Source organism: Entelurus aequoreus, linkage group LG03 (assembly GCF_033978785.1).
Source record: "Entelurus aequoreus isolate RoL-2023_Sb linkage group LG03, RoL_Eaeq_v1.1, whole genome shotgun sequence".
NCBI classification, from domain to species: domain Eukaryota; kingdom Metazoa; phylum Chordata; class Actinopteri; order Syngnathiformes; family Syngnathidae; genus Entelurus; species Entelurus aequoreus.
The window spans coordinates 91,426,201-91,454,152 of record NC_084733.1 but is presented as its reverse complement, the minus strand read 5'-3'; the positions used below and the strand labels follow the sequence as shown (position 1 = coordinate 91,454,152).

General features: G+C 40.0%; 2 protein-coding genes across 2 annotated transcripts; one reads left to right on the top strand and one right to left on the bottom strand.

Moving 5' to 3' along the window:
- The first annotated feature begins 521 nt into the window (after positions 1–521).
- On the top strand, positions 522–27,952 carry LOC133647099 (coiled-coil domain-containing protein 170-like). The gene is made up of 7 exons (XM_062043211.1): positions 522–694; positions 4,129–4,308; positions 4,370–4,723; positions 9,012–9,191; positions 9,268–9,441; positions 24,040–24,789; positions 27,709–27,952. The coding sequence occupies exons 1-7, from the start codon at positions 677–679 to the stop codon at positions 27,910–27,912; spliced, it is 1,860 nt and encodes a 619-aa protein (XP_061899195.1). The 5' UTR covers positions 522–676; the 3' UTR covers positions 27,913–27,952.
- On the bottom strand, positions 10,817–17,875 carry LOC133647096 (uncharacterized). Its single transcript, XM_062043205.1, has 2 exons — positions 13,488–17,875; positions 10,817–13,425 (listed from the first exon to the last, which is right to left on the bottom strand). Exon 1 carries the CDS (start codon positions 17,183–17,185, stop codon positions 15,446–15,448), a length of 1,740 nt encoding a protein of 579 aa, XP_061899189.1. The 5' UTR covers positions 17,186–17,875; the 3' UTR covers positions 10,817–13,425; positions 13,488–15,445.

Below are 27,952 nucleotides of genomic sequence, written 5' to 3'. Positions count from 1 at the left end.
TCTTTGTGTTTTCTTACTTCCGGTGATACTGGCATTCACTTTTATTAACAACAATTTATGCATACATTTTTTAAATAACATTTAAATACATTTTAAATAAATTTATAAAATACAATCCTTGAGTTGGCCTGACAGTCTTCACTCAGGGAAAAAGTACAAAACAATCCTTGTGTTTTCTTACTTCCGGTGATACTGGCATTCACTTTTATTAACAACAATTCTGCGTACATTTTTTTTAATAACATTTAAATACATTTAAATTAATTTATAAAATACAATCCTTGAGTTGGCCTGACAGTCTTCACTCAACAACAATTAACAACAATTTCTGCATTAAAATGTTTTATAACATTTAAATACATTTAAATACATTTATAAAATACAATCCTTGAGTTGGCCTGACAGTCTTCACTCAGGGAAAAAGTACAAAACAATCCTTGTGTCTTCTTACTTCCGGTGTTACTGGCATTCACTTTTATTAACAACAATTCCGCATTAAACCTCAATATATGCCATACGTCACTAAAAGTAGAACGATGTACTTCTGCGACAGCGCCCTCATGTGGTGACATGTGACATTGCCGCTGTTTGCGGTTGCTGGGAGATTCGAGTTTTCTTGAACACAACACAAGTTTGTTGAGCTTCCAACTTTCTGCTCCTTCCGTCTGGAGAAGTTATGGAAAGTTCTAGTGAGGTACGTGACGTCACAAGCCAGGACGGACACCACGTTTATAATAATTCTTGCAGGTTTGCTTGTGTGTTCATTCTGATGATGTCTTTATTTACAATTATGGGCCTGGTCTTTAAATGAGCATTTTAGCAATAGTTTTATGTTTAAACCTGAAAATGATGGATTTTAATACTTGGCGCCATCTTAGAAGTATGCTAACTTTTCCTGTGTCATCATGCTAACATTTTAAGCTAGCATTTGTGCTAAATTGACTAATAATAAACCTAAAAATGATGAATTTGGATACTTGGCGCCATCTTAGAAATGCGCTAACTTTTCCCGTGTCATCATGCTAATGTTTTATGCTAATTTTATGTTAATTTGTGATAATTGTAGTCATAATAAACATAAAAATGATGGATTTTGATACTTGTTACTGTGTTAGCATGCTAGTGTTTTATGCTAGCATTTTTAATAATTGTATTTATATAAACCCAAAAATTATGGATTTTTATACTTGGCCATCATATGCTAACTTTACCCATATCACGTTACATGCCAACATTTTAGCTAGTTTGATTTTTTTTCAACTTAAACATCTTGTTTTTTAAAACTCGGCGCCAATCTTAGAAGTGTGCTAACTTTTCCCGTGTCGTCATGCTAACGTTTTATGCTAGCATTTTTGCAAATTTTATTCATAATAACCCTAAAAATAATGGATTTAGATACTTGGCGCTATCTTAGAAGTGCGCTAACTTTTCCCGTGTTATCATGCTAACGTTTTAGCTAGGTTGATTTTTTAGAACTTAAACATTTTGTTTTTTAAAACTCGCCGCCATTCTTAGTAGTATGCTAACTTTTCCTACGTTATCATACTAATGTTAGCATGCTAACATTTTATGCTAGCATTTTTGCCATCTTTATTCATCCATCCATCCATTTTTCTACCTCTTGTCCCTTTTATAAATCTAAAAATCATCACTTGTTTAATTGTCGCCATCTCGGAAGTATGCTAACTTTTTTTTATGTCATCATGCTAACATCAGCATGTGGACATTTTATGTTAGCATTTTAGCTCATTTTGATCATTTAAACTAGCAAGCTAACGTTAGCATGCTAGCTTTTTAGCTTCAATGAATGGACAGCACAGGTAGCAGGCCCATCAAAATGGACAGTAGCAAGCCCATCAAAATGGACAGCACAGGTAGCAGGCCCATCAAAATGGACAGCACAGGTAGCAGGCCCATCAAAATGGACAGTAGCAGGCCCATCAAAATGGACAGCACAGGTAGCAGGTCCATCAAAATGGACAGCACAGGTAGCAGGTCATCAAAATGGACAGCGCAGGTAGCAGGCCCATCAAAATGGACAGTAGCAGGCCCATCAAAATGGACAGCACAGGTAGCAGGTCCATCAAAATGGACAGCACAGGTAGCAGGCCCATCAAAATGGACAGTAGCAGGCCCATAAAAATGGACAGCACAGGTAGCAGGTCCATCAAAATGGACAGCACAGGTAGCAGGTCATCAAAATGGACAGCGCAGGTAGCAGGCCCATCAAAATGGACAGCACAGGTAGCAGGCCCATCAAAATGGAAAGCACAGGTAGCAGGCCCATCAAAATGGACAGCACAGGTAGCAGGCCCATCAAAATGGACAGCACAGGTAGCAGGCCCATCAAAATGGACAGCACAGGTAGCAGGCCCATCAAAATGGACAGCACAGGTAGCAGGCCCATCAAAATGGACAGTAGCGGGTCCATCAAAATGGACAGCACAGGTAGCAGGCCCATCAAAATGGACAGCACAGGTAGCAGGTCCATCAAAATGGACAGCACAGGTAGCAGGCCCATCAAAATGGACAGCACAGGTAGCAGGCCCATCAAAATGGACAGCACAGGTAGCAGGCCCATCAAAATGGACAGTAGCAGGCCCATCAAAATGGACAGCACAGGTAGCAGGCCCATCAAAATGGACAGCACAGGTAGCAGGCCCATCAAAATGGACAGCACAGGTAGCAGGCCCATCAAAATGGACAGCACAGGTAGCAGGCCCATCAAAATGGACAGCACAGGTAGCAGGCCCATCAAAATGGGCAGCACAGGTAGCAGGCCCATCAAAATGGACAGCACCGGTAGCAGGCCCATCAAAATGGACAGCACAGGTAGCAGGCCCATCAAAATGGACAGCACAGGTAGCAGGCCCATCAAAATGGACAGCACAGGTAGCAGGCCCATCAAAATGGACAGTAGCGGGTCCATCAAAATGGACAGCACAGGTAGCAGGCCCATCAAAATGGACAGCACAGGTAGCAGGTCCATCAAAATGGACAGCACAGGTAGCAGGCCCATCAAAATGGACAGCACAGGTAGCAGGCCCATCAAAATGGACGGCACAGGTAGCAGGCCCATCAAAATGGACAGTAGCAGGCCCATCAAAATGGACAGCACAGGTAGCAGGCCTATCAAAATGGACAGCACAGGTAGCAGGCCCATCAAAATGGACAGCACAGGTAGCAGGCCCATTAAAATGGACAGCACAGGTAGCAGGCCCATCAAAATGGACAGCACAGGTAGCAGGCCCATCAAAATGGGCAGCACAGGTAGCAGGCCCATCAAAATGGACAGCACAGGTAGCAGGCCCATCAAAATGAACAGCACAGGTAGCAGGCCCATCAAAATGGGCAGCACAGGTAGCAGGCCCATCAAAATGGACAGCACCGGTAGCAGGCCCATCAAAATGGACAGCACAGGTAGCAGGCCCATCAAAATGGACAGCACAGGTAGCAGGCCCATCAAAATGGACAGCACAGGTAGCAGGCCCATCAAAATGGACAGTAGCGGGTCCATCAAAATGGACAGCACAGGTAGCAGGCCCATCAAAATGGACAGCACAGGTAGCAGGTCCATCAAAATGGACAGCACAGGTAGCAGGCCCATCAAAATGGACAGCACAGGTAGCAGGCCCATCAAAATGGACAGCACAGGTAGCAGGCCCATCAAAATGGACAGTAGCAGGCCCATCAAAATGGACAGCACAGGTAGCAGGCCTATCAAAATGGACAGCACAGGTAGCAGGCCCATCAAAATGGACAGCACAGGTAGCAGGCCCATTAAAATGGACAGCACAGGTAGCAGGCCCATCAAAATGGACAGCACAGGTAGCAGGCCCATCAAAATGGGCAGCACAGGTAGCAGGCCCATCAAAATGGACAGCACAGGTAGCAGGCCCATCAAAATGAACAGCACAGGTAGCAGGTCCATCAAAATGGACAGCACAGGTAGCAGGCCCATCAAAATGAACAGCACAGGTAGCAGGTCCATCAAAATGGACAGCACAGGTAGCAGGCCCATCAAAATGGACAGCACAGGTAGCAGGCCCATCAAAATGGACAGCACAGGTAGCAGGCCCATCAAAATGGACAGCACAGGTAGCAGGCCCATCAAAAGTATGTTTCTAGTTGCAGTCTAAAGAGCGCGAGCGGCTGAAGATGAGAATGGTCGTCCTGGAGGAGCGCGTGCGGGCCATGGAGGCGGAGTCTAGAGGCGACCAAGAGGCGGTCCTAAGGCTGGCGTCCGAGCTGGACCGGGAGAGGAAGAAGTCCACCAGCAGCTCGGCGGCTGTACAAGAACTCAAAGCGGTACCTGAACACCTGCTCACCTGTAGCAGGACCTGCCCACTCAGCTCTTCTTGTGTCCCAGGACCTGGACGGACTGGTGCTGGTGCGGCTGGAAAACGAAGACCTGGTCCAGAGACTGCAGGCCAGCAGGAGAGTGACGGAGGCCAGCAGGCGGGAGTCTGGCTGTCTGGAGGAGCAGGTGCAAGACCTGGAGGGGCAGGTGCAAGACCTGGAGGGGCAGGTGCAAGACCTGGAGGGGCAGGTGCAAGACCTGGAGAAGAAGCTGCAGAGCAGTCAGAGACACGCCCGGGAGGCCCAGGACCAAGTCCTGCAGGTCCTCCGTAAAGTCTCCTCTCTCATCCCGGACCAGACACCAGTCCCAGTCCACGGCCAAGACCAGGAGGCGTCGCCGACCCTGGACCAACTCTGCAGTCGGGTCGGTCGTCTCAATCTTTTTTTTGCAGCTCCAAAAATGCTCCTAAAGTCAAAGAGATGACATCACATGACAGACTCCCTAAAACAGCACAGTGCTCTTCTTATTTAGAGGATCTTTGGCTAGGACTTTTGCAGTCAATCCCAAAAGAAACACAGCGCCTCTGTCATATAGAGGATCTTTGAGTGCAGTTTTTAATTGGCACTCATGTCATAAAGAGGATCTTTGGCAAGTGTTTTTGCACCACCGTAGGTCCTTTAAAATAGCTAAGTACTCCCGTTATATAGAGGATCTTTGACTTGTACTTTGTTTGCAGAAGTCCTTACAAACAGCAGCACTCCTGTCATATAGAGGATCTTTGACTGCTGGTGTTTTAATGAAGTCGGCCTTTTAAAAAAGCAGCACTCTTGTTATATAGATGATCTTTGACTGCTGGTGTTTTAATGAAGTCTGCCCTTTAAAAAAGCAACACTCGTGTCATATAGAGGATCTTTGACTGCTGGTGTTTTAATGAAGTCGGTCCTTTAAAAAAGCAGCACTCTTGTTATATAGAGGATCTTTGACTGCTGGTGTTTTAATGAAGTCTGCCCTTTAAAAAAGCAGCACTCTTGTTATATAGAGGATCTTTGACTGCTGGTGTTTTAATGAAGTCTGCCCTTTAAAAAAGCAGCACTCTTGTTATATAGAGGATCTTTGACTGCTGGTGTTTTAATGAAGTCTGCCCTTTAAAAAGCAGCACTCCTGTCATATAGAGGATCTTTGACTGCTGGTGTTTTAATGAAGTCTGCCCTTTAAAAAAGCAGCACTCTTGTTATATAGAGGATCTTTGACTGCTGGTGTTTTAATGAAGTCGGTCCTTTAAAAAAGCAGCACTCTTGTTATATAGAGGATCTTTGACTGCTGGTGTTTTAATGAAGTCGGTCCTTCAAATAAGCAGCACTCATTTCATATAGAGGATCTTTGACTATAATGTTTGTAACTGTTACTTATAAAAACAGCAGCACTCCTGTCATATAGAGGATCTTTGACTGCTGGTGTTTTAATGAAGTCAGTCCTAAAAAAAAAAAAAAAAAACAGCACTCCTGTCATATAGATGATCTTTGACTAGAATGTTTGTAACTGTTACTTATAAAAACTGCAGCACTTCTGTCGTATAGAGGATCTTTGACTGCTGGTGTTTTAATGAAGTCGGTCCTAAAAAAAAAAAAAAGCAGCACTCCTGTCATATAGATGATCTTTGACTAGAATGTTTGTAACTGTTACTTATAAAAACAGCAGCACTTCTGTCGTATAGAGGATCTTTGATTGCTGGTGTTTTAATGAAGTCGGTCCTTAAAAAAAGAAGTACTCCTGTCATATAGAGGATCTTTGACTAGAATGTTTGTAATTTATATAAGCAGCAGCACTCCTGTTATATAGAGGATCTTTGACTTGGTTTTGCAACTGTTCTAATAGAAAACAGAAGCACTCCTTTCATATAGAGGATCTTTGACTGCTGCTGTTTTAATGAAGTCGGTCTTTAAAAAAAGCAGCACTCCTGGCATATAGAGGATCTTTGGCACGTTTGGCACAAGTTTTTTCAGTAGGTTCCTAAAAACATCAGCACTCCTGTAGTATAGAGGATCTTTGACAATACTTTCTGCAACGTTTCCTAATAAGACCACAGAACTCCTGTCATATAGAAAATCTTTGAGTGCAGTTTTTGGTTGGCACTCATGTCATAAAGAGGATCTTTGGCAAGCACTCCCATTATATAGAGGATCTTTGACTGGTACTTTATTTGCAGAAGTCCTTACAAACAGCAGCACTCATGTCATATAGAGGATCTTTGACTGCTGGTGTTTTAATGAAGTCTGCCCTTTAAAAAAGCAGCACTCTTGTTATATAGAGGATCTTTGACTGCTGGTGTTTTAATGAAGTCTGCCCTTTAAAAAAGCAGCACTCTTGGTATATAGAGGATCTTTGACTGCTGGTGTTTTAATGAAGTCGGTCCTTTAAAAAATCAGCACTCTTGTTATATAGATGATCTTTGACTGCTGGTGTTTTAATGAAGTCTGCCCTTTAAAAAAGCAACACTCTTGTTATATAGAGGATCTTTGACTGCTGGTGTTTTAATGAAGTCTGCCCTTTAAAAAAGCAGCACTCTTGTTATATAGAGGATCTTTGACTGCTGGTGTTTTAATGAAGTCTGCCCTTTAAAAAAGCAGCACTCTTGGTATATAGAGGATCTTTGACTGCTGGTGTTTTAATGAAGTCTGCCCTTTAAAAAAGCAGCACTCTTGTTATATAGAGGATCTTTGACTGCTGGTGTTTTAATGAAGTCGGTCCTTTAAATAAGCAGCACTCATTTCATATAGAGGATCTTTGACTAGAATGTTTGTAACTGTTACTTATAAAAACAGCAGCACTACTGTCATATAGAGGATCTTTGACTGCTGGTGTTTTAATGAAGTCGGTCCGGAAAAAAAGCATCACTTCTGTCATATAGAGGATCTTTGACTAGAATGTTTGTAACTTATAAAAACAGCAGCACTCCTGTCATATAAAGGATCTTTGACTAGAATGTTTGTAACTGTTACTTTTAAAACAGCAGCACTCCTGTCATATAGATGATCTTTGACGGGAATGTTTGTAACTGTTACTTATAAAAACATCAGCACTTCTGTCAAATTATATAGGATCTTTGACTGCTGGTGTTTTAATGTTTAATGTTTTTAAGTGCTGCTTTTTTTAAAGCAGCATTCCTGTCATGTATAGAGGATCTTTGACTGGTGTTTTAATGCAGTAGGTTCTTAAAAACATCAGTACTCCTGTCGTATAGAGGATCTTTGACTAGACTTTCTGCAACTGTTCCTACTAAAACAGCAGCACTCCTGTCATTAAGAGGATCTTTGGCAAGCGTTTTTGCAGTAAATCCTTAAACAGCAGCACTCCTGTCATTTAGATGATCTTTGACTGCTGGTGTTTTAATGAAGTCGGTCCTTAAAAAAAGCAGCACTCTTGTTATATAGAGGATCTTTGACTAGAATGTTTGTAACTTATAAAAACAGCAGCACTCCTGCCATATAGAGGATCTTTGACTGCTGGTGTTTTAATGACTTTAATGAAGTCGTCCTTAAAAACATCAGCACTCCTGTCGTATAGAGGATCTTCGACTAGAATGTTTGTAACTGTTACTTATAAAAACAGCAGCACTCCTGTCATATATAGAGGATCTTTGACTGCTGGTGTTTTAATGACTGTTTTAATGACTTTAATGAAGTCGGTCCTTAAAAAAATCAGCACTCCTGTCACATAGAGGATCTTTGACTACATTTTCTGCAACTGTTCCTAATAAAACAGCAGCACTCCTGTCATATATGGAGGATCTTTGACGGCTGGTGTTTTAATGAAGTCAGTCTTTAAATAAAGCGGCACTCCTGTCATATAGATGATCTTTGACTAAAATATTTGTAACCGTTACTTTTAAAACAGCAGCACTCCTGTCATATATAGAGGATCTTTGACGGCTGGTGTTTCAATGAAGTCAGTCCTTAAATAAAACGGCACTCCTGTCATATAGAGGATCTTTGACTAGAATGTTTGATACCTTATAAAAGCAGCAGCAGCACTCCTGTCATATTGATGATCTTTGACTAGAATGTTTGATACCTTATAAAAGCAGCAGCAGCACTCCTGTCATATAGAGGATCTTTGACTAGAATGTTTGATACCTTATAAAAGCAGCAGCACTCCTGTCATATAGATGATCTTTGACTGGTGTTTTAATGCAGTAAGTTCTTAAAAACATCAGCACTCTTGTCGTATAGATGATCTTTGACTACATTTTCTGCAACTGCTCCTAATAAAACAACAGCACTCCTGTCAAATAGAGGATCTTTGACTAGAATATTTGTAACTGTTACTTTTAAAACAGCAGCACTCCTGTCATATATAGAGGATCTTTGACGGCTGGTGTTTTAATGAAGTCAGTCCTTAAATAAAACGGCACTCCTGTCATATAGAGGATCTTTGACTAGAATGTTTGTACCTTATAAAAGCAGCAGCACTCCTGTCATATAGAGGATCTTTGACTAGAATGTTTGTACCTTATAAAAGCAGCAGCACTCCTGTCATATAGATGATCTTTGACTGGTGTTTTAATGCAGTAAGTTCTTAAAAACATCAGCACTCCTGTCATATAAAGGATCTTTGGCAAGCATTTTTGCAGTCTGTGCTTAAAAAGAGCAAAACACTCCTGTTAAATGTAGGATCTTTGACTAGAATGTTGCTAGGAATGCTTGGTGTCCAGGTGGAGGCTCACCTGGGCGACGTGTGTCAGCAGCTGAGCGAGGAGAAGCAGCGAGGTCAAAGCGTCCAGCAGAGAGCCGAGCAGCAAGTGTCAGACCTGAGGCAGAGACTTGAGGCCGTGGAGGCGGAGCTCCTGGCGGCGGACGAGCATCATCACGCCATGCGGCTGGACCTTCAGCACGTGAGCGCCAAACAGCGGCTGCGTGTGAAGACGCCACACTGACCTCGTGACCTCGTGACCTTGTGCTCCACCGCAGCATGAAGACTTCTTGGAGCGGCTGACAGACGCCATGAAGGTGGACGCCATGGCGGCCGACGTGGGCCCCGACATGAGGCTGCCGCTCATCCTGTCCCGGGCGGAGCAGCTGGTCAGAAGCGAAGGCGACGCTGTGATGGAGAGCAAGCGTCTGACCTTTAACCTCCAACGCAAGGTACACACACTGGACACTTCATTAGGTACACCTGCACCACCTTGCACGAGAGCTGGAAAAGTTTTTATTTTTTTATTAAATCAACGTTTTATAATACAGTTCAAAATAATCAGTCATTTAATGCAACAATATATTTTATTATTATAATAAATTAATTTGCTTTTCATTGAGAATTTCATGCAAGGTTTTTTTTTTTTTAAATGGATGAAATAGAATAAAAATAACTATAAAATGCCATTTTTCAAAACGTGCCTTTCAGAAGCTTGGAAGAGTAGAAACACACAGGGGAGTGCAAAGTTTTAATAAATTAATAAAACAAAAGAAAAACTTCAAAAAATAACAGCATATTATTCCCTTTTTTATTTGATGTTATTTATTTATTTATTTTAAACCTTGCATTTCAGCAGCTTGTAAGGGTAGAAACACACAAGGGCATGCAAGGTTTGAATAAGAAAATCATTTAAAATTTATTAAATAATATAAAATATAGTGTACATGCCATTTTTAATACTGTTTATTTTATATATATATATATATATATATATATATATATATATATATATATATATATATATATATATATATATATATATATATATATATATATATATATATATATATATATATATATATATATATATATATATATATATATATATATATATTAAACCTTGCCTTTTAGTAGTGTGTAAGGGTAGAAACACACAAGGTTTTGAAAAAATATATAAAAAATGAAAACAAAAGAGGCTAAAAATGGCAGCGTATATGCCATTTTTAATACTTTTTATTTCATATATATATATATATATATATATATATATATATATATATATATATATATATATATATATATATATATATATATATATATATATATTAAACCTTGCATTTCAGCAGCTTGTAAGGGTAGAAACACAGGGGAATGTAAGATTTAAATAATATAATTTAAATGTATTAAATAATATAAAATAAAGCAAAACATACTAAAAATGGCAGCGTATATGCCATTTTTGATACTTTTTATTTTATTTTATTTTATTTATATATTTATATATATATATATATATATATATATATATATATATATATACATATATATATATACATATATATATATATATATATACATATATATATACATATATATATATATATACATATATATATATATATATATATATATATATATATATATACATATATATATATATATATATATATATATATATATACATATATATATATATATATACATATATATATATATATATACATATATATATATATATATATATATATATATATATATATATATACATATATATACATATATATATATTGTTGCGTTTGACCAGATGTTCCTCCAAGTGGGATGTAAAACGCTGGTCAGTCCCAAGTTACTTAGATGACACATAAACTGATCTCGAATATACACCAATCACAGAATAGGTATTTTCTAATTTTATTGTCAAATATTTGAGAATAGAGACCAGCCTCGAACAACACATCCAAATGCGTAGCCCAAGTTGATCTGGCCACTTCCCGGAAAGCCCTCTCCTCTTCAGTATCTCCCCCCGCCCTCACTTGTCTCACCTCAAACACATGCTCATTGTCTCTTATCTTGAGTCGGCCTGGGAAGCACAGGAAGGAGGAATTCCTCCTCTCTGCCTTCTACTTCAAGGCCGGCCCAAGTGCGAGCACTTTGTCATGGGATGAAAAGAAAAGCAAAGAGTACAATATGGAACATTAGCTATATGTAATATGACTATGAAAATTAATAAGTAACACAAAATATGGATATATGAATATATATATATATCTTTCAATTCCCCCTTCAGATCTTATCCAAAAGATCTCTCCTACGAGAGCAACACCTCTAAAGCACGCCCTACATTAAAGTAGGTGCTGTTTTGGTTTTCGAGCAAGCTATCGATAAACAATCAAACCATAGTTACATGGGAGAGAGAAGGAGGGAGTCAACGTCAATGTCGTCATTGTCAGGGAAGGAAACTAACCGTCCCTGAAAGTCACCACTATGCTTGACCCCCTTCAGTGACATAGCAAGCCCAGAACCAGGGTGGGGTTGACCTTTGACAGCTCTAACAATGATGCGGGTGCATAGAGACCTAGCACAAGGGGCAATAAAGCATCCGCATGAGGTTATGACGGCCAAGAAAACTCCAATGGAGACCAGGGCCGACTTAATTAGGTCAGACCACCTGCCAAAGGTGTTATGAAGCCAATCTTTAAAGGGGTCAGAGACCCTGGAAACTTCAGTAAGTTCTTAGGCTCTGAGGCCTTCTAAGGCGCTCTTGACCGAGCCAACGGGGGCAGCATTGTTAGGAATGAAGGTACAGCATTGGTCACCAAACATTGCACACACACACCTTCTTCCTTGGCTAGGATGCGGTCAAGGGCTATGCGGTTCTGGATGGCCATGAGGGAGGTCGGGGCAAGTTGTTCAGCAAGTCCCTCAACGGCGTCACGAGTCAGGTTGGTCAGTCTCAACAGATTATAAAAACATAGTAAATGCGTTCTACAATTTTAGTAGCAGTCACAGGGAAAATAGCACCAATGATAGGAAGGTTCTCGAAACCTGCACAGGATTCACACCACAATTTGTGTTGTGAGGGGACCCCTCTTGGTTGTCCAATTGCATCAAAGTAAACACCATCAGGGTTTCTCGTCAGATCAAAGGAGCCCTTTACACTCCTCCGAGATAAAACATGGCGGCGTCGGCGAGAAGTTAGAGAGGCAGCTGAGACAGGAGTTACAAGGGGAGTTAATTTGGTACCCACTAGGGTGAGTGGGGTCACCAGTCTAACCATAGCACAAAGCCCTACGGATAACGTTGGGATTCTAATGTACAATCTGTGCTCCCCACAATACCAGAATAAGTCAGCTCGTGCCCAAGGGCCTATCCTAGAGCCATCTATCAGTGTGGTGCACCAGGAAGGGTTAATGTCACCCAATTTGTTGGGGGACGAAGAGGGTCCTGTAATTTGAAAACGCGTGTAATTCAGCTTTTGGGCCACAAAGGGAAGAAGTCGGGTGTAATATCACAATTAACCATTGTCAACAGAAGGGTATACATGTCAGTCAACTTAAAAGGGCCGGGGTAAGTGTGGGGAAAAGGACGTCCAGCGGAACAAGCAACACAGTTACCCAGATTTTGGCATCCACCTGAGCCACAGGTTTACCTGTACCCGCTCCTAAGGTCAAAGTTACCAGGCCTTCGGTGGTGATGTCATTAGCACGCACAGATGTAAGAGCCTTTGAAACACCACCAAGGTGGGGTGGTACTTTAGGTGCTACAGAGGGTGTAGAGGTAGTTAACGCCCTCTCAAGGACATTAATTTTAATAATTCCTTTAGAGTCTGTATCAGTCAGGTCAACCCCCAAAACAACATAAAAGGGACGATGGGCACCACTTACCAGCGTATGTTGTCTGCATCCGACACCAATGGTTCAGGGTTGAGTCGTCACAAATATAGAGGTTATTACCACGGTAATAGCTATTGTGTCCCCCGTAATTAATCACACTGCACAGGTCAAAAAATAAGTCTTGCTATCCCCTTTTACCCAGTCTATTTAAAGTCCGCTGTTTGTTCTTAGACACTTGTCAGTCACTGTCGTCAGGAAGGAAGAACTGAGACACAAAAACAGTAGAACACGCCCAAGCACCAGTCCGTCAGGGAACACTACCGGGTGTGACACCCTGCCTTTCGTCTATCAATATCAGAGTAATTTAGGTAGCAAAACGGGGATAAACATCAAACTTTTCACTTAATGTAAAGACACATGTAGTTATGCTGAAAACAAGCAAGAGAAATTGGATAACTTCGAGTATAAAGGCTGGTCTCAAATAAGGATATACAATATAGAAGTTAAAAAGAGTAATATAGGTAGAAAATCTCTCTCTCAGCGTCGTCTTCTGGGCTGTAGGATTATGTGTGTGTAATTAAAGCCTCGCTCTTCTATGACCTAGAGGGGGAGAGGTTACTAGCACGGTCACCCCTTATGTGTGTTACTTCGTTAACACACACACTAAAAATGAGTCGTTTTCTGCTCCCGTTCTTCTTCAGCTGCCTCAGGCTCAAAAGGCGCTGCTGGGGGTCGAGTGGGGCAGATGTAGTGGCGATGTCAACAATGACATCCGCTGGTGATCTGTCAGGTTCTTCAGCAGGAGTGTAGAGGGAGAGGTGGTACCAGGTGTCCCCTTTTCCAGCTAGTCGAAGGGCGTGAGACGTCCGTTCCACGACCTTGAAGGGACCACCTGGGCTCCGTCCACTTGCGTTTGATGACCTTGATCTTGACCCTCTCAGCGGCCGGAAGGGAATCTGGAGTGGCGGGCTGTCATCATCGTATCTGTACAGAAGAACTGGCACACAAATTCTGCATTTTTTGTGTAAAATACCATTTTGGTTTTACGCTGAGTCCTCCTTCCATGGCGGCTGCTGGTCCTGTGAATGGCTGACCTGTATGCAGCTCATAGGGTGAAAAACTCAAAGGGCGGTAAAACAGTTTTATTCACGGACCTTCGAATGATCATTAACGCTAATTGCAACATGTCAATCCAATTAAATTTGGTCTGTGCACAGATTTTAGCCAATTAGTTTTTAATATTCTGGTCCATCCTTTCAACCTTACCTTGGGACTCAGGATGGTACCCCAAACCTGTGTTCTAGTCCGAAAGCCTTTTCGACCAAGGCTAAGTGAGGGTTTTTTTTTGTTTTTTTTAAATGGTTGCCGTTGTCTGACCTAATCTTTTTGGGGAAACCATGTCGGGGTACTAGGTCATTCACAAGTCATTTAATTACTGATATTGCATCCTCTTTTGAGGTTGTTGTTGCTTCCGGCCAACCACTGTGATTGTCAACACAAGTCAGTACGTACCTTTTCCCTTGTACCGTATTGATCATATCAGTGAAATCAAAGACTATACATGGTTCACCCTCACCTCCTCCATATTCTAAATTTGATCTACTAGACTACTATCGATGTGTAAAATTGTTATTTTCAAATGAAAATTAGTTATAACTTCTTACCCACGGGAAAAACGTTAAAACTATGGAATGTGTCAGAGTCGGATTATTGTCGATTTTGTTCCAAGGAGTCTGTATCCACCCTCACTCACCCCCTTCTGTTTCTGAAAAAGGACTGTGTTAGTCATACTATCACTTTCAGAAACATCTAAGAAAAAGGTCAGCTAATAGTCAAGTAGCGGAGGACAAGTCATGTTTGAGGTCAATGATAGTCTCTTTAGCCTCTGTGGTCCACTGGGGGGTGGTGTTAGGGTAGGGGACCCCTTAGCAATATCACAAATAACTCAAACTCCACTAAATATGCTTATATTTTATATTGTCACAAATACTACAAAAATACTACCCGTATGGCGGATGCTTTATCAATAGTATTTTGAAATTTTACCACACCTGGTGGCCCCAATAATTCATTAAGTCAAGCTCATGTTGTAGAAAGTTGAATGATGCAGACACGTTTGTTACTGAATACTTTCTATCAGACTTCTGTCTTGACGACTATGTGTATGTAATGAGCAACTATAATTATTTGATATGCTTAAATGTGTAATGTGTCGTTTTAGCTCAGCTGTTGTGTAGCTGCTAGCTCCTCGTAGCCTACAGGTGTCTAAAGTGCAGCCCATAGTTATGTGTTTAACATAACCATGGGCTAAACCTAAACAATTGAAAATGTGGTATTTGGGTGTCGGTGTAATGTTTGGCAGCTACGCCGTGTCTTATCATTGGACCTAAGTTCTTTGGTTTTGTAGGCGAGACAGAGAGCAAGGGAACAATGTGGGACACAATTGTGTCCATCTTATACCATGCTAGTTGTTTCAAAGATAGGTCAACATGAGCAACCACACCTTGAGTTCCAACATATATAAATATACAAAGGAGTCAAAGGTCTCCTGGTTCGAGTGTCTAACTGGTGATCATAACATATGGCGAGTCGGGTGGCAGAACACACGGAAGCATCTCAGTCAGTCAGGGTTTTCACTGTTAGAGCAGTTGGATGTCAGCCATTCCTGTTGTTTCAGGCTGTGGTATGAGCTCATGGAGGAGCCTTGGTAGTGGTGTCGCAGCTGGGTGGTTGAGCCGTCAGGTAACACCAGGAAGGTTCCTTCTGTGCGATATTGAATGTCAGGGTACAGTCTGTAAAGGAGGTCATTACCAATCTGGCAGGGTGTGTGCAGGTCAATCACGAAGGGGTGCTTTAGTGTGTGTCCCGCAATCTGAACCGGAAGTGGTTTGGTGACAGGTAACCTTCTTGTGACCCCAGCGAAGCCTTTGACCTTTAAAGAGGAAGCACACAGTTTCTTTGGTACCTCTGCATTCAGAATCGAATGGGTGGCACCAGTGTCAATCACGAACTGATAACATTGTCCGTTGACACTCATGTCCAGCAGGGGGCCAGTCTGTATCTCCTGCTGGGGCTCCTGCGGTGGGCGTCCTTTGCCACGCCGGTATAATGTTCGTTTGCCGGCAAACCGGGACCTTTCCTGTTCAGAAATATTCGGACATTCTCGAGCCCAGTGACCAGGCTGGTCACAGGCAAAACAGTTTCTTCCCCGGACTGACTTTGAAGCACCGTGTTGTCCACCACCCGAGTCCAACCGTCTGGTCCCACGTCTGTTGAGGATTCTTTCCTCCACCTGTTGGAACTCAAAAGCAAGGTCACCCACTGCTGAATATATCCTAGCTGATCTTTGACCTTTTGGTTCTTTTAACCTTTTATTTTCAGCGATCTTTAAATTAAGGAGTTGCTTCCTTGCTGCTCTGTCACTAGCCTTATCATCCTCATCTTGAGGAAAGAGACTGCGCATAGCAGTAGCTATGTTTGTAACGTATGGTGTTATCGGTGAGGTCGAAGATTCAGCCATTAATCCTACTTGTTGTTCTGTATTTTTGCCATCTTGTGTGGAAACACAACGATACAAAATGCTTCTAAAGTCTTCTACTGAGAGAGTGTACCCTGCTGTTAGTTTGTCTAACGTGTTAAGCCAAAGACTCCCACCTTCAGACACCGGTGGAAGTTTGTCAACAATGGCTTGCATGTCTGCCACAGCAAAAGGCTTATATTGGAATCTGCCGCTATTATCAGGAAAAAGTGGATATGCGTGTCCCTCCAGCTTTTTTGAGCGTATGTTGTATGCATGTGGTTCATGTGGGTGTTGGTCAATGTAGTCTTCCATTGAGCCATTAACAGTTACAGGAGACCACAAAGTCTTGCTCTGTTGTGTGTTGTTCAAGAATGTCTGATGTGCACGTGAGAGGCTGTCATCTACTGGGGGAGGGCATTTGTTTATGGCAACAAAATGGTCTGGCGTGTAAAGTGAGGAGTTTTGCGTTGACTCATGCATTATCTGCTGTCTAGTAAGATTAGGTATATTCGGGAGGTTTTCCGCTGGGTGGCTGTTATTTTGGGGCTTAGGCACCAGAGGTGAATTACACTCAGGAGACAGCATTAGTTTTGGAGGAGGGTTCAATCTTAGAGAGGCTGTGTGAGCACCGCCCTCATTTGTCACAGGAGTAGGGGGTGGACCAGAGAGCTTTGTTTCTGTTTCGACCACCAGGGCTCCTCCTGTGACTGTCAAAAGTGGGTATAAAGACGCCTCCGGCTTTACGTCATAGGGCGGTGGCTTAGTCAAAGTCTGGGCGGGTCGTTTGAATTGTCTTACGCATGCGCGGCAGGCAAAAGACCAATCAGTCAATTCTGTCATTAATCATCGGTTCTTTCGTTGCATTTCGTTTTTCCACGTAATCCCCGTTTACTTTTATCATACGCCAAACTCTTAAATTCTCGAGCACCAACCCTGCTCTTTTTTTTCTCTTGACCATTTTCACCAGCGCACACACACACACACACACACACACACACACACACACACACACACACACACACACAAGCACTCTCTCTGCGTTTCACTTTACCATAAAACTTCCAGTTACTTTTTTATTTTATTTTTTATTTTACCAGACGTTTGAGGTCACAACTTTTCGAGTATTGTAAACTCCCTCTTAACCCTTTCAAGGAACGTTCTCTATTCGACAACCGTCCATTCAATTGATCATTACAAAGTAATGACTAATCACATTTTCCCCAGCCGCCATCACATTCTTGTCTGTCACACTCCTTGGCCATTGTGTCCATTTTTTTTTTCAGGGGCCTCAAACCCCTGAACCATACGGCGGCCTTTAACCCCGTACTTTTATCATACAATACGCAGCTAGAGCCTCTAACTCTAACCCGTGCAATTTATCGTACAATACGCAGCTAGAGCCTCTAACTCTAACCCATGCAATTTATCGTACAATACGCAGCTAGAGCCTCTAACTCTAACCCGTGCAATTTATCGTACAATACGCAGCTAGAGCCTCTAACTCTAACCCGTGCAATTTATCGTACAATACGCAGCTAGAGCCTCTAACTCTAACCCGTGCAATTTATCGTACAATACGCAGCTAGAGCCTCTAACTCTAACCCGTGCAATTTATCGTACAATACGCAGCTAGAGCCTCTAACTCTAACCCGTGCAATTTATCGTACAATACGCAGCTAGAGCCTCTAACTCTAACCCGTGCAATTTATCGTACAATACGCAGCTAGAGCCTCTAACTCTAACCCGTGCAATTTATCGTACAATACGCAGCTAGAGCCTCTAACTCTAACCCGTGCAATTTATCGTACAATACGCAGCTAGAGCCTCTAACTCTAACCCGTGCAATTTATCGTACAATACGCAGCTAGAGCCTCTAACTCTAACCCGTTACTATTTGCTTACTCGTCAGTGAAGCAGCCCGTCACGGTAATCTTGACACAATGACGTGAGTGGTATTCACAACTTTTATGCAATGGTGGCTACGGCAAAATGCAATCAATCTATCAAAGTCACCATTCTGTGTCTGGGGTACAAAGCAGTGTTTAACTTACAGACTTCTGGGCAGACTCCTAATGCAGATTTTATCTAAAAAGAAAGGTTCTGCTTACCTTGAATTATGTTTTGGCCATGTGAGTCTGTCCAGAAGATTGCAAGAGAAGGTCCAATTGTCAGCGTGTCATCTCGGACGAAGCCCCCAAATTGTTGCGTTTGACCAGATGTTCCTCCAAGTGGGATGTAAAACGCTGGTCAGTCCCAAGTTACTTAGATGACACATAAACTGATCTCGAATATACACCAATCACAGAATAGGTATTTTCTAATTTTATTGTCAAATATTTGAGAATAGAGACCAGCCTCGAACAACACATCCAAATGCGTAGCCCAAGTTGATCTGGCCACTTCCCGGAAAGCCCTCTCCTCTTCAGTATCTCCCCCCGCCCTCACTTGTCTCACCTCAAACACATGCTCATTGTCTCTTATCTTGAGTCGGCCTGGGAAGCACAGGAAGGAGGAATTCCTCCTCTCTGCCTTCTACTTCAAGGCCGGCCCAAGTGCGAGCACTTTGTCATGGGATGAAAAGAAAAGCAAAGAGTACAATATGGAACATTAGCTATATGTAATATGACTATGAAAATTAATAAGTAACACAAAATATGGATATATGAATATATATATATATCTTTCAATATATATATATATATATATATATATATATATATATATATATATATATATATATATATATATATATATATATATATATATATATATATATATATATATATATATATATATAACCTTGCCTTTCGGCAGCTTGTAAGGGTAGAAATACACAGAGGCATGCAAGATTTAAATAACATTAATGAAATGTATTAAATATAAAATAATATAATAAAACAAAAAATACTAAAAATGGCAGCCATTTTTAATACTTTTTATTGTATTTATGTGTATGTATATATATATATATATATATATATACAAAAATTATATATATATATATATATATATATATATATATATATATATATATATATATATATATATATATATATATATATAATTATAATTATTTTTTAAACCTTGCCTTTCAGCAGCTTGTAGGGTACAAACACACAGTGGTATGCAAGATTTAAATAATAATATAATTTAAATGTATTAAATAATATAACAAAATAAAATTAAAAAGTAGTAAAAATTGCAGCCATTTTTACTACTTTTTGTAAAATTGTGTAATATATATATATATATATATATATATATATATATATATATATATATATATATATATATATATATATATATATATATATATATATATATATATATATATATATATATATATATATATATATATATACCAGAGGTGGGACCAAGTCATTGCTTTGCAAGTCACAAGTAAGTCTCAAGTCTTTGCCCTCAAGTCTCGAGTCAAGTCCCGAGTCAAGACAGGCAAGTCCCGAGTCAAGTCCAAAGTCAAGACTGGAAAGTCTCAAGTCAAGTCCCAAGTCCTGCATTTTGAATTTTGAGTCATTTCAAGTCCTTTTAACCACAGACTAATATATTTACACAGATTGTGTATGCTTTTAAAACGCTGTATTTATTTATTAAAACAAGTGCATTTGAAATTGCAGGAAAAAAAATAGTGCTGACATTGCACTTCATAATAGCACTATTAACCAGTCATTTTAAACATTTAACTCATTCCTTTACAGAATAAACACATTTGAAAAAACAAGTGCAACTGTACTTATTTGTACAAAAGTGTTAACATTGTATTTCCTTGGCACATTGCATTGTAACTAGTTCCACAGCAGTTTCTATTCTGTTCTTACCTTATCTCATTGATCTCATCTCATACTGAATGTGTGTTGATGTGTGCGTACACATGAAAAACATAACAAAAACATGAACAAAACAATGAACAGAGTCGTACTTTTTAGATGTCAGGGCCCTATGCAATATGTTCACATATTCTTAATATAGTATACATTTTAACTGACCTTTATTTGACTATTTTTGTCTTTTTGTAGGTGGCTAAAATATGCGGTGCTGCTGATCGCGTCTAACGTTACGTTACTGTGTGTGATACATTGACTAACGTAATGTTATGTGTAGGTACCTCATGCAGCCCTGCTTAAAAAAAATCACTTGACATAAAGTATGAATAAGGTTAGCGAACTGCAGTGGACGCAACAGATTGCCGTGTTTGCAATGACGTTATAACCATAGACATCTTATAAGTAGACGCAGCATTGGCTGCTGTGACACGAGCAATTTGGCCGCCATCTTGAAGTGGTGATGAGGAGCCGGCGAGCAGCCTAAACTGACAGTTGACAGGTGGAAAACAAAGATGGTGTTCAGCGTTTTCTTGCTCAACGGCGTGGCGTAGTTGGGAGAGTGCCCGTGCCAGCAACCTGAGGGTTCCTGGTTCAATCCCCACCTTCTACCAACCTTGTCACGTCCGTTGTGTCCTTGAGCAAGACACTTCACCCTTGCTCCTGATGGGTCTTGGTTAGGGCCTTGCATGGCAGCTACCGCCATCAGTGTGTGAATGTGTGTGTGAATGGGTGAATGTGGAAATAGTGTCAAAGCGCTTTGAGTACTTTGAAGGTAGAAAAGCGCTATACAAGTATAACCCATTTATTATTTATCATTTAAATGAGCGGACTGTTGAAAATAGGAATCGGGTGATTACTTTTCACAAGTAAGATTTAACATTAATGTACTATTGGTTGTATTTTATGAAAATAATATTACCACAGAGTTGAGAAGGAGCAAAGATCTTTAATATTTGTATGTGAGAATCACAAAGAAATCTTCTGGGGGAGGATGACGCCCCTACAGGGGTTTGCTTTACAAACTTTCAGCCCCACCTAAAACAAAATTCACCAGCCGCCACTGATTATGATGCATTCTCATTTTAGGCAAAAATATAAGACAATACTTTCTTAACAGTATAATTGTAACCAGGAATAAGTCTTCAAGTAACAATATTCAAATACTAACATTGTTGGGTAAGACAGCATTTGATTTTATTCTGAATCCAGTGAAACAGATTGGTGGTTTTAGCTGATATAAAGACTTTCAGGTGTTTATATATGTTTAAGTATTTGGCAGACGCTTTTATCCAAAGCGACATACATAAAAAATACATATAAAACAATGACTGTAAACATGATAATTTAAGGGAAGAATGTAATACAACATATCAATACAAAGTGTCAAAACAGAATAAACTCTGCTGCTGCAGCAACAGAGATACAGTCTATAAGATATATAGATATCTAATGTATTCATACATTGTTTATGTAGGATATACGCATGTATATATAATCTAATCATATTGTTTCTTCAATTTAAAAATAGCTGACCGTTTTTTTCCCCTTCTCTGGGCTTATATTCCCAGTTTTGATCTCGGACGTCTGGTCACTTATAGCGTATAAGAATATTCTATTACTGTTAAGCAAACTATGAATAATAAAACACGCCAAAACATGTGTCCTTTATCATAGCTACACGTATGACAAAAAAGCGCGTGAAAATCAGTGGTATTCAGTGAGGTAAGATGAATTAAATGCGCTGACAGTTCATTGCTCCTGCCAAATGAATTGCACTAGTGCAGGGGTCGGCAACCCGCGGCTCCGGAGTCGCATGCGGCTCCTGGACCACTCTGATGCGGCTCAGCTACATACATGCCGACGCCCCCAGATTTTCCCAGGAGACTTATGGATGTCAGTGTCTCTCATAGATAACTCCCAGGGAAAAAATAATCCTATTTACACTCTAATTACTAAATTAAGGGCGTGCCTTAATTACACTGCAGTAATTGTCCTCTATAGCATTTACAAACAGCGTGCCAGTCCAGCCACATGTTGCATGTTGTTATTACTTGCACACACAGGAGACAGCAAAGCATACTTACTCATCAGCCACACAGCTTACACTGACGGTAGCCGTATCAAACAACTTTAACATTGTTACGTTACAAATATGCGCCACACTGTGAACCCACACCAAAAAAGAATGAAAAACACATTTCTGGAGAACATCCCACCGTAACACAACATAAACACAACACAACCATTACCCAGAATCCCATGCAGCCCTAACTCTTCCGGTCTACATTATACACCCCCGCTACCACCAAATCCCCCCACACATCAACCCCCCCCCCTCTCCGTGCGTTGAGCGGAAGAGTTAGGGCTGCATGGGATTCTGGGTATTGGTACCGTCAGTGTAAGATGTGTGGCTGCTGAGGTAGTACGCCTTGCTGTCACTTGCTGTAGTACGCCAAATGCAGTGTCATCACGCTCTGATATTCGGGAGTCTCCCGGGAAAAATGAGAGGGTTAGCAAGTATGACGCTATCAAGCGCCAATTATTCAAAACTCGCGGGCTGCGCTAACATCAAATGTCCACATTAAAGTGCATGCCCTGGTTAACATAGCACAAAGCATTTATGCTTGTATGCGGTGTTTTTCATTTTAAAATTGTTTTTGTGGCTCCCATTACTTTCTTTAATTTGTGAAACTTGCCAAAATGGCTCTTTGAGTGGTAAAGGTTGCCGACCCCTGCACTAGTGGAGCGGATCACCACTCCAAGATGGCGGCCCCGCGTCTCGTCTGCGCCTGTAGGCAGTAGCGCTCGATGCTGCGTACCCTTATAAGATGTCTATGGTTATGACGTTAGCAGTGAGTTTACAGCCTACACAGCAAATAAAAGTCACGTTACTTAGCCAATAAACGTTAGCTTACATTCAAAACTTACCCTTCTTTGTGCAACTTCAAATGTCGAACGAAGTTGGAAGTTGTTACGTCTCCGTCTGTAATATTCGAACTGCGTGATTTGCATACGCAATTCGTTTTTTGTTGACCGAGTCGTAGTTTTAATACCCGAACGAAATTAACTTTGGCATAATTGTTTGTCACTGCCGCATTGTTTGACAATTCTTCTTCATTGGTTGTCCTGCAATTTGATTGGATGAGAGCTTTGGGATGAAAACAGCGTAGATCTAATTTGATTGGCTGTTGTACTGAGAGCACACCAGCTGACAGGAACAACACGCTGATAGACACAGACAAAGAAAAGGAAAAATACGGAGCGGCGCGCTCCCAAATAACTTTTTAATCTTTGGGTTTTGGGGAAAGTAGCAAGTCATGTCAAGTCAAAAGGCTCAAGTCCAAGTGAAGTCACAAGTCATTGATGTTAAAGTCTAAGTCGAGTTGCAAGTCTCTTTACATTTTGTCAAGTCCAGTCCAAAGTCATCAAATTCATGACTCGAGTCTGACTCGAGTCCAAGTCATGTGACTCGAGTCCACACCTCTGATATATACTGTATATATATATATATTTTTCAACCCTTGCCTTTCAGTAGCGTGTAAGGGTAGAAACACACAGTTGCATGCAAGGTTTAAAAAGTATATAATTAATGAAAATAAAAAGCACTAAAAATGATTAGGCCATTTTTAGTTATTTTTATTTAAAAAAAAACCTTGCTTCCCTTGTGTGTCTCTACTCTTACAAGCTGCTGAAAATGCCAATTTCTATTTTGTGTTGGTGATGTCTTGTGGTTGGAAACAGCTTTGTTCAACATGAAACAGCTATTATATATATTATGAATTTAAATAAATATTTAGACTTCTCTAGCAGTATTATTATTATTATCATCATAAAGAACCTTCTTCCCGACAGCTGAAGACCCAGAAGGAGCAGCTGGAGAGCAAAGGTCTTCACATCCAGATGTTGAGGAAGAAGCTGGAGGAGGACAAAAGGAGCAAGTCGGTGCTGGAGGACGTCCATGCCGAGTCCGCACGCCTGCAGAAGAAAGTGGAGCGTCTCCAGGGCGAGCTGAGGGCCTCCAGGCAGTCACACGGCCTGCTGAAGAGCCGCCTCTCCGCCGCCGACCTCAAGGTAGAAGGCCGGCGTCTTCACGCCAGCAGTCTTCACGCCAGCAGTCCATCACGTCTTCACGCCAGCAGTCCATCACGTCTTCACGCCAGCAGTCCATCACGTCTTCACGCCAGCAGTCTTCACGCCAGCAGTCTTCACGCCAGCAGTCTTCACGCCAGCAGTCCATCACGTCTTCACGCCAGCAGTCCATCACGTCTTCACGCCAGCAGTCTTCACGCCAGCAGTCTTCACGCCAGCAGTCTTCACGCCAGCAGTCCATCCCGTCTTCACGCCAGCAGTCCATCACGTCTTCACGCCAGCAGTCCATCATTGTGTGTGTTTGACAAGCTGAGGCTGGAGGAACAGAGCCAGGTCGTGCAGGAGCAGAAGAAGAAGCTGAGACAGCTCCGGAAGGGCAAAGGTCACGCCGAGAAGCTGGTCGACACCTTGACCTCTGACCTGCAGAGTCAGGAGAAGCAGAGCAGGGACGACCGAGAGCGACTCAGCAGTCTGACGAGCAGCCTGGCTCAGCTCTCCGCCTCTGAGAGAGAGGTAATCACAATGTTGTCATAAACATCAATCATCACAATATTATTATTATTATTATTAATCATCACAATATTATTATCATAAACATCAATCATCACAATATTATTATTAATATTATAAATCATCACAATATCATTATCATAAACATCAATTATCACAATATTATTATTATTATTATTATAAATCATCACAATATTATTATCATAAACATCAATCATCACAATATTATTATTATCATTATAAATCATCACAATATTATCATAAACATCAATCATCACAATATTATTATTATAAATCATCACAATATTATTATCATAAACATCAATCATCACAATATTATTATAAATCATCCCAATATTATCATAAACATCAATCATCACAATATTACTATTATTATAAATCATCACAATATTATTATCATAAACATAAATCACAATATTATTATTATTATTATTATAAATCATCACAATATCATAAACATCAATCATCACATTATTATTATTATAAACATAAATCATCACAATATTATTATTATTATAAATCCTCACAATATTATCATAAACAAATCATCACAATATTATTATTATTATAAATCATCACAATATTATTATCATAAACATCAATCATCACAATATTATTATTATTATTATTATAAATAAACATCAATCATCACAATATTATTATTATTATTATAAATCATCACAATATTATTATCATAAATATAAATCATCACAATATTATAAACATAAATCATCACAATATTATTATCATAAACATCAATCATCACAATATTATTATTATTATTATAAATCATCACAATATTATTATCATAAATATAAATCATCACAATATTATAAACATAAATCATCACAATATTATTATCATAAACATCAATCATCACAATATTATTATTATAAATCATCACAATATTATAATCATAAACAAATCATCACAATATTATTATTATAAATCATCACAATATTATAATCATAAACATAAATCATCACAATATTATTATCATAAATATAAATCTTCACAATATTATCATCATAAACATCAATCATCACAATATTATTGTCATAAATCAGCAAATAGTCCAGGACTATTCAATAAGTTGCACAGCCTGAAACCCCCCCCACTAAAAATAAAGTATACAGGTAATTGGAAAATTCCTACCTTAGCGAAGACCGTGAATGCAACACTCCGTAGATTAGCAACAGCCAACCCACAATGCGTCGATTTTCCTTCAAAGTGAATGACGCTGCAAAGAGGCGTTCAAAAGACTCGGTTCGTTCGCGAACGTCACATCTCTACAATTGAAGTTCAAGTTAAAGTACCAATGATTGTCACACACACACTAGGTGTGATTGTGATCCAGTCCAATCTACAATGTAAATAGTCATGAAAATAAAGAACACGCATCGAATGAGGTGTGTCCAAACTTTTGGCCTGTACTGTATATATTTTGTTATTATTTTTAAATTATATTTTGTGTTTCATTTGATTTGTTTTCATTTTGGGGTTTATAATTCTGATATTTAGTAGTTCAAGCGTACACACTAGTACAATTTTGTAATCACATTTTTATTATATCCTCAATTTAATTGTAGTTTTATTTATACTTTTGAATCCATTATTGCATTGTATTCTTATTCTTTGTGTTTCGTTTTTTTCCACACTGTTAAAGTGTTTCACATGTGAATGAGAAGGTATGTTCAAACTTTTGGCCTGTATATATATGTATATATATATTTTTTTTAATTTTTTTAAATGTATGTATGTATGTAAAAATGTAAACATTTTTAAATGTAATGTAAAAAATGTAAAAAAAAAAAAAAAAAGTAAAAAAACAATAACAAAAAATTAATCCAAATACTGCTCATTTCGTTTAAATCTGGATCATTTTCTAGTCCCAAATCGGGTGGCACGCGCATGAAGAGTGGGCAATTGCCGACGCTAAATTTTGAACGTGCATAAAAAATGTCTCACAACTGGGAATCGTTCGCCTCAAAGAGGCGCTCAAAAGACTCGATTCGTTCGCGAACGTCACATCTCTACAATTTGCAGGTGTAATTGTGATCCAGATAAAGCTTTGATTCATGGTTATTTACAGCTAGAATTCATCAACTCGAGTATTTCATATATATTTCATATATATGTATATATATGTATGAAATACTTGACTTTCAGTGAATTCTAGCTATATATATATATATATATATATAATATATATATATATATATATATATATATATATATATATATATATATATATATATATTTTATTTACATAGAAAAAAAATAATAATACTTGAATTTCAGTGTTCCGGTGGCTATCCATTAGATGGCAGTATTGTCCTGTTTAACTTCTCCGTTCATTGGGCAGGCAAGCTGTTTATATTGTGGGAAAGCGGACGTGAGAACAGGCTGTCCCCACTCAGTCTCAGGTCCGCATTGAGCTGGAGGGGGCGTGGCCTCCAGCTCCGGCTGAATACCGGGAGTTTGTCAGGAGAAAATCTCTGCCGGGAGGTTGTCGGAAGAGGCGCTGAATACCGGGATTCTCCCGCTAAAAACGGGAGGGTTGGCAAGCATGTTATACGTCCACCCTCAGTGTGACCTGTATGGCTGTTGACCAAGCATGCCTTGCATTCACTTGTGAGTGTGAAAGGCCGTAGATATTATGTGACTGGGCCGGCACGCAAAGGCAGTGCCTTTAAGGTTTATTGGCGCTCTGTACTTCTCCCTATGTCCGTGTACACAGCGGCCTTTTAAAAAGTCATACATTTTACTTTTTGAAACCGATACCGATAATCTCCGATATCACATTTTAAAGCATTTATCGGTTGATAATATCGGCAGTCCGATATTATCGGACATCTCTACATTAGCCGCAAACCAACATGTACTTTTTGTCGTCCCAAGCTGACGGACTTCCGCATGGTGGTTTCCCGCTTGCTGGGCTTAAACGCCTCGTCATCCTCCGCCCTCCCCAACCATGAAATCATCCGCCTGCTGGAGGACCTCCTCCACTCCCATCATCACCATGGAAACGCACCTTGGCTGTGCGCGGCCCACCGCGGCGCTCATCTCTCCTACTCACATGCTAGCGGCGGCCAGGGGGAGTGAATAAGTGCTTATTATTTTGGTCATGAATGAAATAAACACG